Source organism: Staurois parvus, unplaced genomic scaffold (assembly GCF_062004578.1).
Source record: "Staurois parvus isolate SC_StPar_1 unplaced genomic scaffold, SC_StPar_1.0 ptg000011l, whole genome shotgun sequence".
Taxonomy (NCBI): Eukaryota; Metazoa; Chordata; class Amphibia; order Anura; family Ranidae; genus Staurois; species Staurois parvus.
Window position 1 is genome coordinate 657,273 of NW_028317807.1, and position 18,022 is coordinate 675,294.

At 39.2% G+C, this 18,022-nt stretch overlaps 1 protein-coding gene across 1 annotated transcript in view; it reads left to right on the forward strand.

Moving 5' to 3' along the window:
• Positions 1-18,022, forward strand: part of COL5A2 (collagen type V alpha 2 chain) — a 211,045-nt gene that overhangs the window by 172,251 nt on the left and 20,772 nt on the right. Inside the window, exons 27-43 of the mRNA XM_089670000.1 lie at positions 4,493-4,591; positions 4,684-4,737; positions 6,522-6,575; positions 6,667-6,720; positions 6,880-6,933; positions 7,820-7,864; positions 7,956-8,054; positions 8,479-8,586; positions 8,677-8,730; positions 10,936-10,989; positions 11,244-11,297; positions 12,584-12,637; positions 13,169-13,276; positions 13,632-13,685; positions 14,466-14,519; positions 15,026-15,187; positions 16,257-16,364. Of these exons, the coding sequence (XP_089526126.1) occupies positions 4,493-4,591; positions 4,684-4,737; positions 6,522-6,575; positions 6,667-6,720; positions 6,880-6,933; positions 7,820-7,864; positions 7,956-8,054; positions 8,479-8,586; positions 8,677-8,730; positions 10,936-10,989; positions 11,244-11,297; positions 12,584-12,637; positions 13,169-13,276; positions 13,632-13,685; positions 14,466-14,519; positions 15,026-15,187; positions 16,257-16,364 (1,269 nt within the window). The remainder of the gene's footprint in view (positions 1-4,492; positions 4,592-4,683; positions 4,738-6,521; positions 6,576-6,666; positions 6,721-6,879; positions 6,934-7,819; positions 7,865-7,955; positions 8,055-8,478; positions 8,587-8,676; positions 8,731-10,935; positions 10,990-11,243; positions 11,298-12,583; positions 12,638-13,168; positions 13,277-13,631; positions 13,686-14,465; positions 14,520-15,025; positions 15,188-16,256; positions 16,365-18,022) is intronic.

Below are 18,022 nucleotides of genomic sequence, written 5' to 3' on the forward strand. Positions count from 1 at the left end.
CCTGGGTGGGGAGGGTGGCTGGAGCAGGCCTGCTAGGTGGCCCGCCGCTGGTATTTCACCAGAATGGTCCCCTAGGTCACCCCCTCAGGGTGTGTCAGATACTTGAATCGGGGGGTATGCCTGGGGGCGTTGAGTATGACTCCATCAAATCCCATCAGGGGCGCACAAATTTCGCAGGAGTGAGGAAGAGAAGTGGAGCCAGACCGACCACAACAGCTTGTGTTTATCGAAAGTGTCGTTGTCAAATGCCAACATTTCCTCCATGCGCATGGTATCGTTTAGCACCGAGACCCACAAGGGTCTCCATTGGTTAAGGGAACCGGTCGTGTCTGAGGAGTGATCAAGGACAAAGTGTTGTATGGTCTGTGATACCTCTGCGATACACAGGGAGTCCTTGAGCAAAGTGTCGTTCAGACGCCAGGAGAAATGGCGCGTCGATGTCGGTCGGTCTTGGATTGCCAGGTGTATTGGGGCATGGTCAGACCACAAAAGGTGGCCAATGGCGGAGGAAGTTGGGTGGTCGAGGAGAGATTGCGACACAAAGAAGTAGTCAATGCGACTGTACGACTCGTGTGCCGGGGAATAGTAACTGTAATCTCGCTCCGATGGGTGTTGGGTTCGCCAGATGTCCACTAGGTGTAAGTCGTGAAGGCGCGACTTAATGAGGAATAGGGTCGTCACAGGGAGAGAAGATTTGCCCATGGAAGTGTCAAGTTCCGGCGAGAGAGCCATGTTAAAGTTCCCTCCGTCTATGTAACAGGGACCACCAAAATCAGATAGCTTAGAGAGGACCTTTGTCAGGAATGGGGCTTGGTCTTGGTTGGGGATGTACACATTCGCTATCGTGAAGACAAAGTCTTGAAGCTTTAGCTTGAGGAAAAGGTATCGACCACTGGGTCGATGAGTGAGTCCAGGACCTCTGGGTTGAAGGTGTGATCGACACCCCCCCAGACCTAGCCAGTGGATTAATGCTATGATACCATTGAGCAAAGTGGCGATTACGGAGGGCTGGGATACTATCCAAGCAAAAAATGGGTCTCTTGAAGGAGCAGGATCGGCGAGCCGTGCTTGTGGAAGTGATATAGCATCTGGCTCCTCCCCTACAGTTGATGAAGGAAAATTTGATCGGAGTCATAGTCGGGCCATGCGACAAGTAGGGGTGGGATGCGTCACCCAAAACATTGCCTAAACCCTCCCTTGGGTTGGGTGAAGGGGAAAGAAAAAAAAAAGAGAAATGGGGGGGGGTTATCCCCTGAGGCTAGGTGAGAGGGGGATGGGAAGATAGGGGCAGACAAAGAAAGAAAAGTAACAAAGAAAGCTACCAGACAGACACGCTGTCTGAACACGCAGTGTGTTATACAATACACTGAGGGCCTAGGTGGGGAACATCACAGGCGCACATGTCCGATCCCGACCCAAGCCCCCCACAGGCAATTGGCAACTTCAAGGGGGGTCCCCCCGGCTGGGGGTGACCCCCCTAATCAAACATCATCAGCGAACCCTCCAGCATACTTGTTACAGATAAACAGTTGGGTCCCCCCCTTGAGATGTAAAACTAGGGTAGAGAAACACAACCAGGTGCTAACCTGGTGAAGATTTAGGCAATTCGGGGGGGCCTAGGGCCCCTGTGAGTAAGGCCACAATTGGCGGCGGTGTCACCTGAGGAGGGTCCTCCCGCCACAGCCCCAGAGTCCCGAAGACAACAGGCACAAGTTTATAAAAACTGAAGAAAAAAAAATGTAAAAAATAAAATTAAAAATTAAAAAATTTTAAAATTTCAAAAAGGCACAAAATCAAGCGAATAGAGCACACAGAGAGAAATAAACCACTCAGGTAAGGGTGGACAAGAATGGCGGGCTTGTCTCTAGTTATTCAGGTAGTGTTCATCCTTCTGGGTTCTTCTGGGAAGAGGACCCGGCGCGTTTCTTCTTCTTTTGGTCGGACCGCTGCCCTGTGGGTGGGGGTGGGGGGCCAGGGAATAGGAGCTGGTGGGGCCAGTCCAGGAGTGCCACTTGAGGTTGGCCAAACACCCCTAAAAATGTAGGTAAGTCTCCGATCGTGCAAAAAAGGGCGGATTTACCCTGATGCGTCGCTTGGAGCTGGAATGGGAATCGCCAGTGGTAGCGGATGTTCCTTTCCTGCAACATCTGGGTGAGGGGGCGCAGGGCCCTGCGCATGGCCAAGATCTGACGTGAGAGGTCAGGAAGTAGCATCACCGGCGTTCCGTTGATTAAGATGGTGTCCTGTAGGCTGGCTGCACGCATCCTTGATTTTGAAATAATGAACCCTGCATAGGGTGTCGTGGATAAAAGGATGGGTCAGATTTTCTGGGGCCCATCGTGTGGTGTACACGGTCCAGCTCTATAGGGGTATCCTTGGGTTGCTGCAGTAATTGGTTAAAGATAGAGGAAACCGCCACGGCCAGGTCTTTAGGTTCAACTGATTCTGGGATGCCCCTGATCCGAATGTTGTTGCGGCGATTTCTGTTTTCGATATCGTCCTCTTGATACAGGAGCTGCTGTATGAGTGCCGTATGAGATTTAAGGGTCTCTTCGTGCGTTTGAAGGATGTTACTTAGGCCGTCAGTAGTGTTCTCAATTTCATCCAGGCGCGCGCAAACGTCTTGTTTGAGTGCGGCGATTTCCTGTTTATAAGTGCGTTCGATACGATTCATGCAGTGTTCAAAATCCGTCTTTGTGGGGAGAGATCTAATGTATGTGTGTAGGGATCTCATGTGGGACTGCAGGTCCCAGCCATCTTCAGAACAAGGGGATGGTCTTGGGCTTGGCGAGGGGCTGTGGGATCTCTGTGTGGCCCGCGCACACATCCGTGTATTGGGGAAGTGGGCTCCTATTGCTCCCCGTGGGCTCTGTGGTGGGGGGGAGTGTGGGACCCCCGTGCGGCCTGCGGACTCCGTGTTGGAGAGGGGCTGAGGGCCCCCCACGTGTCCCGTGGGCTCCGTGGTGGGGAGGGATTGCGGGACCCCCTGTGATCCAATGTATCAGTGTCTCTGTGGTGCCCCCGTGCGCCTCCTTCATGTGTGGTGGTTAGGGGGCTGCAGAATCCCTGATTGTCCCTTTGTCCCTGTGTGGGGGAGGGGCTGTGGAGCTCCTGAGGGTCCCGGGTCCGAGGTGCAGGGGAGGGTGGTGCCGAGGGGTCCCCAGGGCTGGCGGGGGAATCAGAACCCCCGTGGGCTTACCTGTTCCTCGATCCCTGGCTCCGGAGTCCTCGTATCCCCGCGTGCAGCAGTGGCTGCAGCCGTCGGCGCCAACTTGGATGCCGGGGCGCTTGCTTCGCGGTCCCACGGTCGAACCAGATACCGGCTCAGAGAGCCGCCGGATCGGTCCCCACTCGTTTCCCTGGGGATGCAGTGAGTTCTTCTCCCTATAGCTTGTGCCTTGGGCTCCAGGAGAGGGCGGATTAAGCCTGTGTACTGGGGCTCGGGCCAGGAGCTGAGCAGATGTGCTGCTTAGCTGTCCATGCACTTGGCCTCGCCCCCGAGACTTCCAATAAAGGGCAATGGCCCATAGGGCGGAATTGCAGATTGTGTGAATTAGCCTCATTTGGATTACTGGGATCCCCAAAAGTGATACACCTAATAAGCAAATTTGCAAGGATAAGAATTATTTAATTGCAGTTTGCATGATCAATGAGTTTAAGAACATTTTACATTTCACTGTATTGAGAATAACTAGAATAACGAGGAAAACCAATTCTATTATAATTGGCACAAGGATGGCAATAGACAAGATGGTTATTAGAAATGGTTTTGTTCACAGTCACACTCTATTTTTTCAGACCTCTTAGTATTCAATGTATGTGTGCTATTTTTCTATACAGCAATTAGAAAAATATTCCCCCTTTGAAAACAATTAACTCAGGCTTGATAGGTTTCTTCCTGTGGTCACATTCATTATGACACTTGGAATCTGTTTCTGAAATGTAAGATTTATGCTGGAGGTTAAGGTTAGGGTAAGTATTAGGGTCCGGTTTAGTGTTTAAGGTTATGTTTTAAAGGTGAGTTTAAGTTACGGGTTAAGTATTAAGTGATAGGTTATGTGCTATTAAGAGTTTTAAGTTAAAGAAGATCTGTAGTCTCAGCATACACTATCATTTAATAACATCAACATTATAATAGCAATGCATATGATATTTATTTTGACAATACAATATGCTGTAAGCTTACTTAGAAAACTTTATCCGTGTTGTGTATGTTGCCATCTCATAAAATCTCCTGGATTCCCTGAGTGCTTTCAAAATAGAAGCTCCAGATTTCCTAAAAACATGGAGCCTCAAGTAGTGGAATCCCTTAAAAAAATTATTACTCTTTCTAGTACAGGTATACGGGTTCATATTTACCTTTACGTCTTTTTAATGTTGTCCTTATTGGGTAGAAAGATGTATACAATCCTACCTATAAATATGGAAAGACTGCAACTGCAATTTTATTATATTGTTTAAATTGAGATATTTATTTGTTGGCTTTTTGTAGGGAGCTCCTGGAGAAGATGGTCGTCCAGGTCCTCCTGGTCCAATTGGAATTCGTGGTGAAACTGGTACCATGGGGCCTGCGGGTCCAAAAGGCAATAGTGTACGAACTTAGGCTACTTATTAAAAAACAAATCAAAAAGAATGACATTATTTTGGTATGCTAATTAAAATGAAAATTGTCTATTTTTACAGGGAGATCCTGGAAAACCAGGCGAACAAGGCAGTGCAGGAGTTCCTGGACAAAGGGTATGTTTTACGTTTTATTTGATGTGTGGTTGGTTGTTATTTTAAGCATTGATTCATTCATTTTCAAAGTCTTCTTAAAGGCTAAGTTCACCTTTTGCAAAAAACTAATGAATGCACATATGTTTGCAGAAAAAAGTGTACATTTATTATTTTTTGTAAGGTAAACAAAGAGTAAATACAAACCAGTCTAGCAGCACTGTATAGCGTAAAACCACAAACAAACAACAGAGAAAAGGAAAAAGGGCAACAATCCTCCACCACCCGGTGATAAAACAGGGCAAGTGAGTAAAGTGTCCTCATCACAGTGTAACAGTCCAACCTCAGACTGTTACACTTTGATGAGGACACTGTTTTATCACCCAGTGGTGAAGGATTGTTGCCTTTTTTTCATTTTCTCTGTTGTTTGTTTGTGGTTTTATGCTGTATAGTGCTGCTAGGGTGATTGGTATTTACTTTTTGTTTGCTTTGAAGTTTTAAGTGATATATTGTAGCTAGCTGACAGCAGGGTTCATTCACAAATCCTCCTAGAGTAGTATACTATTCTATACTTTTTTTTATAATTTTTTTGTAAATGAGCTTGCAAAGCATTGCAACCATGATCAGTGAATCACAGGTGCAATGCCAGGCTTCTGCACACTCTCCCTCCAGCTGCCTATACCGAGCTTCCAGATGGAGAACATAAAAGTGTCAATGGACTATGGGAGTGGTGATTACCACATTTGTATTCCATTGAGGACTTGTAGTTTATCCATTCACATACCTCTGTGAATGAATGATGTGTATGCGCCTGTCGAGCTCGGCACAGCTAGGTCAATTTTAAATCTGATAGCTGCTGCGGGAGATGAGTTTGTTACATGTCAAACCTTAAATAGGGATGTAACATGTTACATCGTCGTAAAGGTAGGGAAGGGTTAGAACTTCTTTTGGCTTTTAGATCTGCATTCCATTGAGGACATGCTTCTGTTTTAGAAGCATTATGTGTCCTACGGCGATTCCATCACTTCCTGCTCTAAATGAAGACAAATCTACCAATTTTAAGAACTAAGAAATGTATCTTATACTGAATACAGGCAAAATGCATCCTAAATTGATTTTTAACTAAATCAACCTCAACTAAATCTTCCCTGCCAAAGAAGATTTTAAATACTCAACTCTCACACAGTCCAAGCCCATAATCTCTGTAGTGAGAGAAATCGCTGGCTGAAGAATCTTTAGAAATTGACACCTCCAGAAGTGTCAGATTCCTGGTCCTCCTGTGCTCTGTTTTTTGATTCACTGGCACCCACTGTACATCACTATTGTGTCTGTAGTAATGTAGGTGTGGAAAGAGCAATAGCACACTGGGGACAAGTAATCAACACTACGGAACGTACAAGTTTCAGAAACATTTTTCAGCACACACAGAGGAAGAGGTGAGTAACTGAACTCTTATTTTTCAGGAGGCAACAGTTTTGGGTTTTTTGACAAAGTCACCTTAAAGACCTCATTTGTTTACCATAAATGTTTAATATAATTAAAGCAAGTAATTCCTTGGTTTGTGACTAAATACCTACTTCCATTACTATAGCAATACAATTCAAAATTAAACAGTGTTATTTAAACATACTGTATAGAGTACAGTACATAATCTTGTATTTATCTTATTACTAGAAATTTCGCAGTGAATTTTCATAAAGATACACAGAATGCTCATGATAAGACAGTGGCATAAAAATCATGGTATAAAACAAAAAAATATTTATGAGTTGAAATTCCCATTTACAGCATGCCTTTATTTTTAATAGGGAGCTCCTGGAAAAGATGGTGAAGTTGGCCCCTCTGGTCCTGCTGGCCCACCTGTAAGTAATGGACCTCATAAATATTGTTATAGTGTTGCACATAATGCATTATGACTGTAGAAATTAAACTATTGTCATTATTTATATTAAGGGACCTGCAGGTGAAAGAGGTGAACAAGGGCCACCAGGTCCTACAGGATTCCAGGTATTTTTGTTGTGTGTATTATTGTTAATATGTGGTATTTGTATCTCCAGTTAGAATGTTTGTAACCTTAATAAAATCTGAATGTATAAGTATTTATACATACATACATGAGCTTCATCTACTTGTTTAGGCTTTAACATGTTTTTTTATTTACTGTAGGGATTACCAGGTCCACCAGGTCCTCCTGGAGAGACTGGGAAGCCAGGTGATGAGGTAATTATGAAAGAAAGATTAGCAGAAACAGATTTAAATACAATGGAATTACCTGAGGGCCCTGGCATTGAATCCAAACATGAGAATATGTTCCTTAATAAATAAAAACTCCTTGTGACAGCCTGTAGTTGTTCATGCAGAAGTAAGGGGAAAGTGCCTTTTGTTTCCAGCAGTGGCTTTCTGAGCAACTAATGTAAAGATGCACGTATTGCAAACCAGCCCAGATACATGTGATACATAAGGGAAAAGTCCATAATGGCAGTGTTTGAGTCCAAACCAACAACTGTATCTAACCAGCTTGATATCAGTTTGTAATTTCTACTGGAGACTGTCAAAATGAAAGGATCATAGGCCTTGTTGGGAGCCATCTGAAGAATATTTAAAAAAATATATATATTTATAAAAATGTATTTTTTTTAAACATATTCTTCAGATTTTTGTAACATATAAAAAAATAATTTTAACATATATTTTTCTATATATTTGTAAATGCATTCCAAAAATGTAGATTTGTATTATTTGAAGACATACAGTATATTTTAAATTTATTTTTTTAAAAATTTTTCATAAAATTTGTAATAAAAATGCATTTCAACATGCAGTGTATATATATATATAGATAGATAGATAGATATTTATTGAAATATATTGAATATGGCCAAAATTGTAGCATTTCAAATATATGTCAATATATTTTGGAAGAATATTTTTAAAATATATTTCAAATATATTTTTTTCCACATGGGTGTAGATTGATAAAATGGCACACACATGGTTACCACATAGAAAAAGGATAGGAAGTAAAATGTACATAAACTAACTTAAGATTCATAGTCAGGCAGTTAGGGCATTGATATTTTAATATAATTTTTTTTTTGTGATTTAGGGAGTTCCTGGAGATTCTGGAGCTGCAGGACCTCTTGGACCAAGAGTAAGTACTGTCTATATAATGCTTTTTTACAGAACATTTACATAATAGATGTATTATTCAGTGAAAACATGTATTAAATTATTTCATTAAGGGAGAGCGTGGTAATCCTGGTGAAAGAGGAGAACCAGGTGCTTCAGGACTTCAAGGTGAAAAGGGCATGGCTGGAGGACATGGACCTGATGGACCAAAGGTAAATTTTATTTTTTGGGGAAAATATTTGTTAATGTAAAGAAAAAGATATAATTGAATATATGAAACCTTGCACCTGTTCAAAATCGTATCCAAATTACCACAGTATGGATGATTTTAGCTGTCATTGAATATTATGAGTATAAATCTTAATCGGACCTATTTAGGCAACAGTGTTGAAAATTCATTCACTAGCAAGATTGTGTTGTTTCAGAAACAGTCAATATAATCAAACATTGTAATCTAATTTTATGTATAAAAATCGAGATTTTTGTGCGTTTTGCATTATTATCTGACTAATTCCTAAATGCACAACTTATTTTTGCTTACCCATAAGTCAATATTTACAACATTTTGTTTGGTAATTTAAATGGTATTGTACTAAAGCATATTTACTAATATAGATATTATGTTTGTGATTCTAGGGAAGTCCAGGTCCAACTGGGGCAGGTGGAGATGTTGGACCACCTGGTCTACAAGGTATGCCTGGAGAAAGAGGGATAGCTGGAACACCAGGCCCAAAAGGTGACAGAGTAAGTATTCTTTTGTGTCAGCCTTTACTATTTTTTGTGTTTTTTTTTAGCAAAGAGCAAATAATTAATTTATATACTTATCTATATTAGGGAGGTATTGGAGAAAAGGGTTCTGAAGGTACAGCTGGCAATGATGGAGCAAGAGTAAGTATACAATTCAGAATCTCTGATTCTGTTTGGTGGTTGTGAGGTTTATCCCACTGTGATAGCTGAGCCCCATTACATAATTATTTTAAAACTCTGAGTACATGGTTGCCACATCAGTTAACATCTGAGCCACTGCCCATAATTGCAACAGACTCAAAAATGTAATTTACAACTTTTAATGGCTACGTATTTTTAACAATTCAGTGTTTTGTGATGTGAAGAATAGATGAGATTGAGAGCCACCAGAGTTGCAGCTCCTTTATTTCCACACTGACCAGATCCCATGCAACCATGGTGGGAAGCATAATAGATATATTCATAGCTGGTTCATAGTTTGCCTGTGTATTATCACCTAATAGAAAATAGCATCAGAGTCCCTATAATCTGTTATATGGGGTACATTATTCACCAGTCTGCCAGATATACAGTAAGTTAACTGGTAGAGTCCCTTGGATTCTGTACTAAATAACTCCCTATTCTTGTTCCAAATCTTAGAGAAAGCCCCCTCCCCCTTTGTCCCTAACTGAGGGGACAGTTCACTGTATCTTACCGCATCTGAGTATGCATAAGATACCACACAGCTACTAAAATACTGCATGAGTTATATAATTAAGTTATGGGGTATTTTAGCAGTGAACACATTCTTTCATGTTTCAGGTGTCAGCAGGGTGAGCACTAACAAGCGAGCGCCCCCCCCTCCTGAAGCATACCAGGCCACATACCCTCAAGGTACCCCCCAAAGCACCTTGTCCCCATGTTGATGGGGACAAGGGCCTCTTTCCCACAACCGTGGCCGGTGGTTATGGGGGTCTGTGGGTGGGGGGCTTAATGGAATCTGAATGCCCCCTTTAACAAGGGGAAAATCTGGATGCCCCCTTTAACAACCACTTGTGATGTCATCATGCACTGTGATTGGCCAAAGCATTGCACCTGACCTGTGGTGTGTTCGCTAAACACATGAACGGCTGATGTTTGAGTCGAACTTATGTTTGACTCGAATAGCATGCCCAACACTATATGACTGACATGCCGTTAGGCATTTGCCACATCTTTATTATAATATTTTCCTTTATTCTGAGTTATCTCAGGTTCTATTAAGAAAGCAATAGAAGTCCATAATAAAGCATGCAATAATGATGTAATACACCCATGATGTCATGGACTATGTCAATCATAATAGATATAGCACTGGGATTGGTTTGGTTTCCAGATGAAAAAGGGGGGCAGTTCCCTTGAATGGAAAATTAGGTCTCCCATAGTGGAAAAAACACCTATTCACCAGGTTCACTTCACTTATTGAGCAGATTGATTCACCCGGCAGTGCAGAGTTTTGAGATAACACCAAGAAACATGGTAATCTGGAAAAAAAAGGGCATATCATAGCTCAGAGATTCAGTTACTGTTATTCAAATACTAAAAGCAAATACATATCTAATTAATCTTCTAATAGATTTTAATTTTTTGCATTACAATAGATAACCCAGACATAATTAAAAGGTAATTCCACTTTAATGGAAAAAACAGCAAATACAGAAAAAATAATATAGCATATACAATTGCTACACAAGTCATATTGTAACTGGATGTTAATAAAAATTACTTTTCCTTTTCATTCAGCAGCCACTGTCATTTTCTGTAAAATGCTGTGCAGTATAACAACCTGGAGTCGTTCTGTACACAGATGGTATACAGAACACCCCCCAGAAATTACATTTCCTGCATGTATGATTGGCTTACTGAAGTTTGTAGTAAGAGTCATATTTTGGGCATCCCCTGCAACACAAAATTTCACTTTTGGTGAGATATTCCCAGAGGTTAATCACATCTAAAAGGATTTAGACCCTGCCACTTTTCTCATTGGAGCTCTGCATTTGCAGCAATTGATTGATAATTATAAAATCACTCCCATTAACATTCACTTTGCACATCGGCACAGACAAACAGCTATTTTTCAGAATAACAAAAGGTAGGAATCTGCAACAAAGTTTGTTAAAAATCCTTACAATGTACCCAGAGGGGAATGTTTTTTTCTCAACTAAATTTAAATACTCTTGATTTTTCACTTAAAATGTATCTGGTTGCTTTTTAATTTTAGGAGGTGGTACCAAAAACATTGTTATTAATTATTAGTTTTTATTTTCTTTTGCATAGGTATTTCCCGTTTAAAATATGTAAAAAATGATATTCTTATTTTTCTCTCAGGGTCTTCCTGGTCCACTTGGACCATCTGGTTCTGCGGGTCCAGCAGGTGAAAAGGTAACTTAATAATATCTAATAGTATGATTCAAAGAAATTCAACATTTATGAAACACTGGGGGAGATTTACTAAAACTGGTTCACTCAGAATCTAGTGCATGGAAACCAATCAGCTTCTGATTTCAGCTTGTTCAGTTAGGGATTGCCAATAAAACCTGAAAGCTGATTAGTTTCTATGCAGAAGTGCACCTAATTTTGCACTCTCCAGCTTTTGTAAATAAACCCCATTATGACTAATAATTATTTTTTTCTAGGGTGAGCCTGGTCCCAGAGGTGTGATGGGTCCAGTTGGGTCACGTGGAACTCCTGTGAGTAAATATTTTACATAAAATATTTTTTAAATAGGTTTATATTTTCCACTCAATAAATGCAGCTCAATCTAGTTTTTGTAGTTATAAGAATTTTCTAGGTCTAGAGATTAGCGAATTGATCTACCAGTTTGGACTATTTACCTAAAAAATGCTGACTTATATAAAATAGAGGGTTATGATTGTTGCCTAATTTGTGGACAGTGTTTTTTCACACTCCTTTAGTTTATTTATGGTATTGTAATGGATTATGGTTCCCCCCCAAAATTCGTAATTTTGCTACACCATGATTGTATTAGCCGATCTGCCTGTTCTTGATATGTGTTTCCAAAAATTAGGCTCCCATCCTAAAACACCAAACTGGTACTGACTGGCACAAGGTTCTGCTACATGCACAAGGAGGTGGTGCATGTAGCAGAACATTAAAATATATAAAAGTAAAAATCAAAGTAAACATTGGGTTTAAAATGCATCAAATTAGAGATGCATTAAAAAAAAAACCTCCTAATTACAAATTTATTTTTAAAAGGTTTGAAGGCAATCATCAGTGACCTTTCATCTTTAGTCATTCTTTAGGGTTTCTTTTTTCTCATGTCATGAGGGCAAAAGTTGATAGATTGGAATCTTGGTACGACTGAATATATTTCTAATACTTATATAAAGTAGTGGTCACTGTGTTTTTGAAGTCAGAAACGTTAATATGGACCAGTTCCTATACTGCTATTAATTAATTGGTAAATTCATGCAATAGGTAGCATTGTGACCCTTATTTAGCTTCTCATTCTTGAGGAACCTGCTCATTTTAGAGAGACATTAAGGCTTTGGTTACATGCCCAAAGTCTTTCAGCCATAGCAATGCTGTGCTTGAACAGTAAACAGTGGTTTTAAAGGAAGGCTAATTGTTGTAAAAAATGTAACAATAATACATTTTGGGTATCATTGGATGCAAACCCAGAGGTTAGATCACTGGAGAGTATAGTACAAACTGCAAACAGAGCAGAGCAGACTTTTTATTAATTAATCATCCTAAGATGGTAGTTGTTTTTTTTATAGTATATTGTATGTATCTTATAAGAATACTGCTTGAATGTTGAAGAAGGGGCTACACCATGAAAGGTTGTCCTGCAAATTTGGATTTTAGTGCAAATAAAAAAAGTATCATGGAGAGTTGTTTTTGTTGCAAGTTCACTTATATGACTACAATCACCTCAAGCTTAAAAATTACTAAAAAAAAATCTCTCTTTTATGTTGTGCTTTTGCTTACATTTTGTAATTTCCTGTGTCAGGGTTCTCGAGGAGAAAATGGTCCCACTGGTCCTGTTGGTTTTGCTGGTCCGCCGGTATGTGTTTAAAACTGAAGTGCATTATGATTGTTCGCATGCTCAGTACAAAATAGGCATTAAATTGACACCATTGTATAATAAAAGAAAATGAAGACTGCAGCAACCTAAAATTATGTGTATTCTTTTGATTGATAGGTAACAAACATTTGTTTGGAAAGTTTAGCTCTACATGCTTAATGAGTGTGAGAGACTTGCTTTTCAATACACATCATTAAATGTTGACCTTTCACATTTTTCATTTCACAGGGTAACAATAACCATTCAAAAAATACTTTCACAGAGTAGAAATATGTTCATGAAAGGAAAACATTACTTTCTTGGTTGTATTGTCAGAAATAATAAAAACTGAAGCTCTGAAAACACTCTCTTATATGGGAGAATTTTAGTTTACTGTATCCACTGGTATACTGTGTGCTGGTATATTTTGAAAACACACATTAGATATTTGTAGAGTTAATTCTTTATATTTATGTGCTATTGCCAAATGACCAAAATCATTAAAACACAATCTGCACATCTTTGTCTTAGGGACCTGATGGACAACCTGGAGTGAAAGGAGAACCTGGAGAGCCTGGTCAAAAAGGGGATGCTGGATCTCCTGGTCCTCAAGGTCTTTCTGGATCTCCTGGTCCGCCTGTAAGTAACAGGAATGTCAACAAGTGCATTAAAAGAACATTCTGATAGCCACCACAGTTGTTTTCATTTTATAACCTAACCTGTAATTTATTTTTTCAGAGAATAGCAATTAAAAACATGTCAAAGTAATACAGGTGACAAAGCAGTAACAAGTATTTTATATATGAAGATTGTACAGATCGTGTTGGAATTCAGTATGCCCCTGAATATGATATATTATATATTTATAATACATATTATTAGTAAAAAATTTCAAACTTACAAATCAGGCATAAAAGAATACACGCTATATTACTGATTAAGCTTTATAACTGTTTAGAATAAACAGCACTATAATGCAGCATCTTTCCTTCAGGGACCTCATGGTGTGCCCGGACTTAAGGGTGGTAGAGGAACCCAAGGACCCCCGGTATGTACAGATATATTTATGTTTGAAACAGTTTTATTTTCTTTATTTAGCAGATAAGAGTACACACAATGCATGATTTTCGATCAATGGATAACAAAACAAACATGTTAAATTTAAGTATAATTAATATCTGTTGACAGTTTTATATACATTAAAAAGTGGATTATAAAGGATATAACATTTTTTTTTTAATTCTGAAAGAAATCAGTAATTGGGGTTAATTTACTAAAAGAGTCAAATGTGTTACTTTGCAAAGTGAATTTTCACTTTACCAAGAAGTTTTCATGTATGCCCAATGATTAAGGTGAAACTTTGCTAACTTCAATGATCCAATAATGTGTAAGCACAAGTCCTGTACTTTTTAAAAATGTCCTTGAACATTTGTATCTTTCCAAAGTACATATTTACCACATTCACTAGATTGACTGAAGATTCCCTTTCAAAGTGAAAATTCCTTGCAAAGTTAACATGAGCTACTCCTTAATAAACCATCCCCATCGTCTCATGTTCTACTACAATAATTGTGGTATTGGTTGAACAATTTAATAGACTAGATATACTAAAAATAATGCGGAAAAGGCAGAGGCCCTTTATATACCTTTTGTTTTTATGAAACATTTATGCAACAGAATATCATGCCTTAACTGGAAAAGTCTGGGGTACTGCATTTTTTATTTTGCTTGTGTAAAGAATTTGAAGTTTCTTTTTTCAAAATATTTTATAAATTGTGTTTCTTATATTTAACTGCATATTTGCTGAATATTTCATTTTTGTTTTAAGGGAGCAACAGGATTTCCTGGCTCAGCTGGCAGAGTTGGACCTCCTGGGTCTGCTGTAAGTAAATCAAAAATATGTACTTGTCAGCTGTAATGAGACAGAATGTTCTTCTATTGTTCTGGTTTGTTTTTAACTCTATTTTAACTCGGGCACACTAGCATATATTTATATATCACAATAAATTACATGGTAAAAGTACTTTTTTATGACAACCAGTAAGTTGCCTTCTTTCAAGAATAGTTATGGTTTGTTAAGTTATAATGTGGAGAGAAGCAAATCTGAGAGGGTGCTGTATGTGCGTGCCCTCTATACATGGCACAGCACTAATGTAGTCATCAATACACATACAATGCAAGCTTAAACAAGCACATGGCATCCCCGCTTATTTGGAACAGGACAAAAGGATAATGTGATATCAGTTATCCTAGGTTCATGTAGAGATCCATATTTCTAAGATAGTGTGAATAAGATCTAGGTAACTTAGAATCCATGGAGGTGTAGCTTCTTAATTTACTATATTTGTGTTTATATTAGGTAAGTAAACTTTTGTTTTTTCTTAACAGGGAGCTGTGGGCCTTCCAGGCCCTATTGGTGATCCTGGCAAGGAAGGTCCACCAGGTATTCGTGGTGAGCCTGGTTCACATGGTAGAATTGGAGACAGAGGTCCTGCTGGCCCCACTGGAAGTCCTGGTGATAAAGGAGACCCTGGAGATGATGGACAGCCAGTATGATTTGTTATATTTTTAAAAAAATGATTTGAACTATTTGTACTCCCATGTTGATGTGCCAGAGGTTTTTAATGAGAAGTCATAGCTACTTTGTAATGAAGTCACCTACATGCTAAAGATTGTAAAGGTTACAGTTTTTTTTAATAACAAACATGTACTTACCAAATAGTTACCTGATCTGTGCAATGGTTTTGTACAGAGCAGCCCCCAACCTCCCCTTCTCTTCCTCTTATGATGCCATATTATGTATCTATATGACTGGTCTAGGTTTGTTTCATGTAGTGCTAAAAAGACACATCAATTTTGAACTAATTATTTTCAGATTAATTTGAGCAGTATTCTCACTAAATCATTCTCAGTTAAAGTGTATTCATTTGTTCCCTTTTTTGTATTAGGATTCCAGCTGAGAACAGAAAATCATTGTTTTGCTTAATTCAGACATTTAAATGAAACTGTGCTTGACCTGTCCAGTGTTTTGTTTTTATTTTGGCCTCCTAATACATTAGTTATATGAGATCAGAAATGGACATAAAAATTTGATTAAAATAGCAACAATCAACATCTATATTTATCAGAATCTATTGGTTGAGTTATAATTAATATAGGATCGTTGGACTGCAATAGTTTTAGACTACTTGGCAAAAAAAGATAAATCATGATCCTCTTTTAGGCTCCATGTACACTGCTGCTTCTAAACTCGAGTTTAGGAGCTTTTGGCATTTTTTTGCCAAAGCTCCTAAACCCAACTCCATAAAAGCCTATGTGTCCATGTACACATAGGCTTTTAGGAGAGTTTAGGAGCTTCTGCGTTTAGGTGAGGCTAAACGTCCCTCTCCTGAACGCAGAAGAATTCAGCATTCAGGATAAGAACGTTTTGACCGCCGGCTGCCGGAAAACGGAGAATGCTGCTATACAATTTTACAATTTTGTATAGGATAAAAGCAGCTATTTTACACATTTTTTATAAACCATCAATATACTTTCCAAGACTATATTTTCAGTGTTTGCACTATACATATAACAAAGTATATTATATTTACCTTTTATTTGTATTCTTAAATTTTAGGGTCCTGATGGTCCACCAGGTCCATCTGGAACAACAGGTCAAAGGGGTATAGTTGGCATGCCTGGTCAAAGAGGAGAAAGAGGAATGCCAGGACTTCCAGGTCCAGCTGTGAGTATCTCAGTAGTATATGTGCATTTTAAAACTAAATAATAAGTAGAAGGTATGCAATGTATTTGACCGCTCAACTTTTTCCACTATGGTAGATGGTGTGTGATTTTCCTGAAAAACCCATATATCAATTGATCAACATAAGCAAATGTATTAAACTCAACAGACCTAAAATAAATGGTCTACAATACAGAAGTAGTGATCAGGCTTCTTTATCATTTTAAACCTTATCCATTGAAAACTCGTAAGTTCAATAACTTTTGTAGTAAAAGGAACAGTTTATATTAAAAGATATCTAAATCGAAGAACAAAAATGTAATCTATTTCAGCTTACCAGTCCTTAAATGTGGTGACTGCATTAGTTTTCAGTGTGCATGTCACTTCATGTGAGCAGACCTGAAGGTACAAACAATGTTATATTTCTTATGTAAACTACCAATCCCCTCACACCCCCTGTAATAGAGACAAAGAGAGGAAGAGATCTTTGAAGTCCAGCCTGGGTGACAACCATGGCTCCCTCTGTAGATACAGTAGAGTGTATGAGTGTTCCCTTGGTACAGGAAATGTGTTATTCACAGGATTACCAGGCAAAAATAAGGAAAACACTTGAAACAAAGAGAACTAGTACAATCTTCTCATCTAAAGCCTGGTACATGGAGGTCAAATATCAGTCGGTATTGGCTGATTTTACAGAAACCAGCTGACATTCAGCCTGTGTGTACAGCAGCCCATCCGACTAAGGCCAGCCTAAAATCCAGATTCTGTCCAACAGGCATGCTGAAAAAACAGCAGCTGATCGGCATCTGATCAGCACTCACAGCCAGTGGCTGCAAGCGTTGACCGGTGTGTTCAGGCAGGGGAGCAGTCCCCCTGTCAGAACACAATAGCTCAGCGGGGAGATCGCTGTGTTAACAACACTTGTGTAATTATACTTTTGCTTGTATTGTGCAGATTGCTGTTAGTAGAATGAGACTTTTTCTGAACAAGGAGCTCTATTGCTGTCCTGAGAAACAATAGCGCTGTGTTTCTCAGTGTCTTGAAAGTTGTACCCATTACAAACTATTAAAGTTGAACACAAAAAACCCAGGAAGCGCTGTCAAATAGCACTAAAAATAAATAAATAAAATAGATGGCAGGGGCTTCTACAAACACCAGCAAATATCCTCACGTGATAGATATCAAAGAATAAACTAAAATTATGAAAGTATAGCACTGCCCCAATGTACAGAATACTAGAACCAATAAATAAATAAAAAATACAAAAATAAAAACATAAACGCTGCACAACTATCATACAATAAATATACTGGTGAAAAAAGTGCAATGGAAAATCAAACACAAAAGAAAATTAATGAATAAATAGTGACTAGATAAATGAATATATAACGAATGAATATATAACACATCTCCCACACAGCTCCAGCATATAAATAAATCTAATGTGATAAATGTGGTACTAAATGCATAAAGCACACTAGTAAACACCTGACAGCACCACGAGCCCACAAAAGTGCTAAGGTACAATCAGGGGCGGACTGACAACTCATGGGGCCCCCGGGCAATAGGGGATCATGGGGTCCCTGTGTCCTCGCCCACACTCAAACCACACCCAAAAAAGCCTATGAAAGGTACCAGGGACATCTCATGGGGCCCCCTAC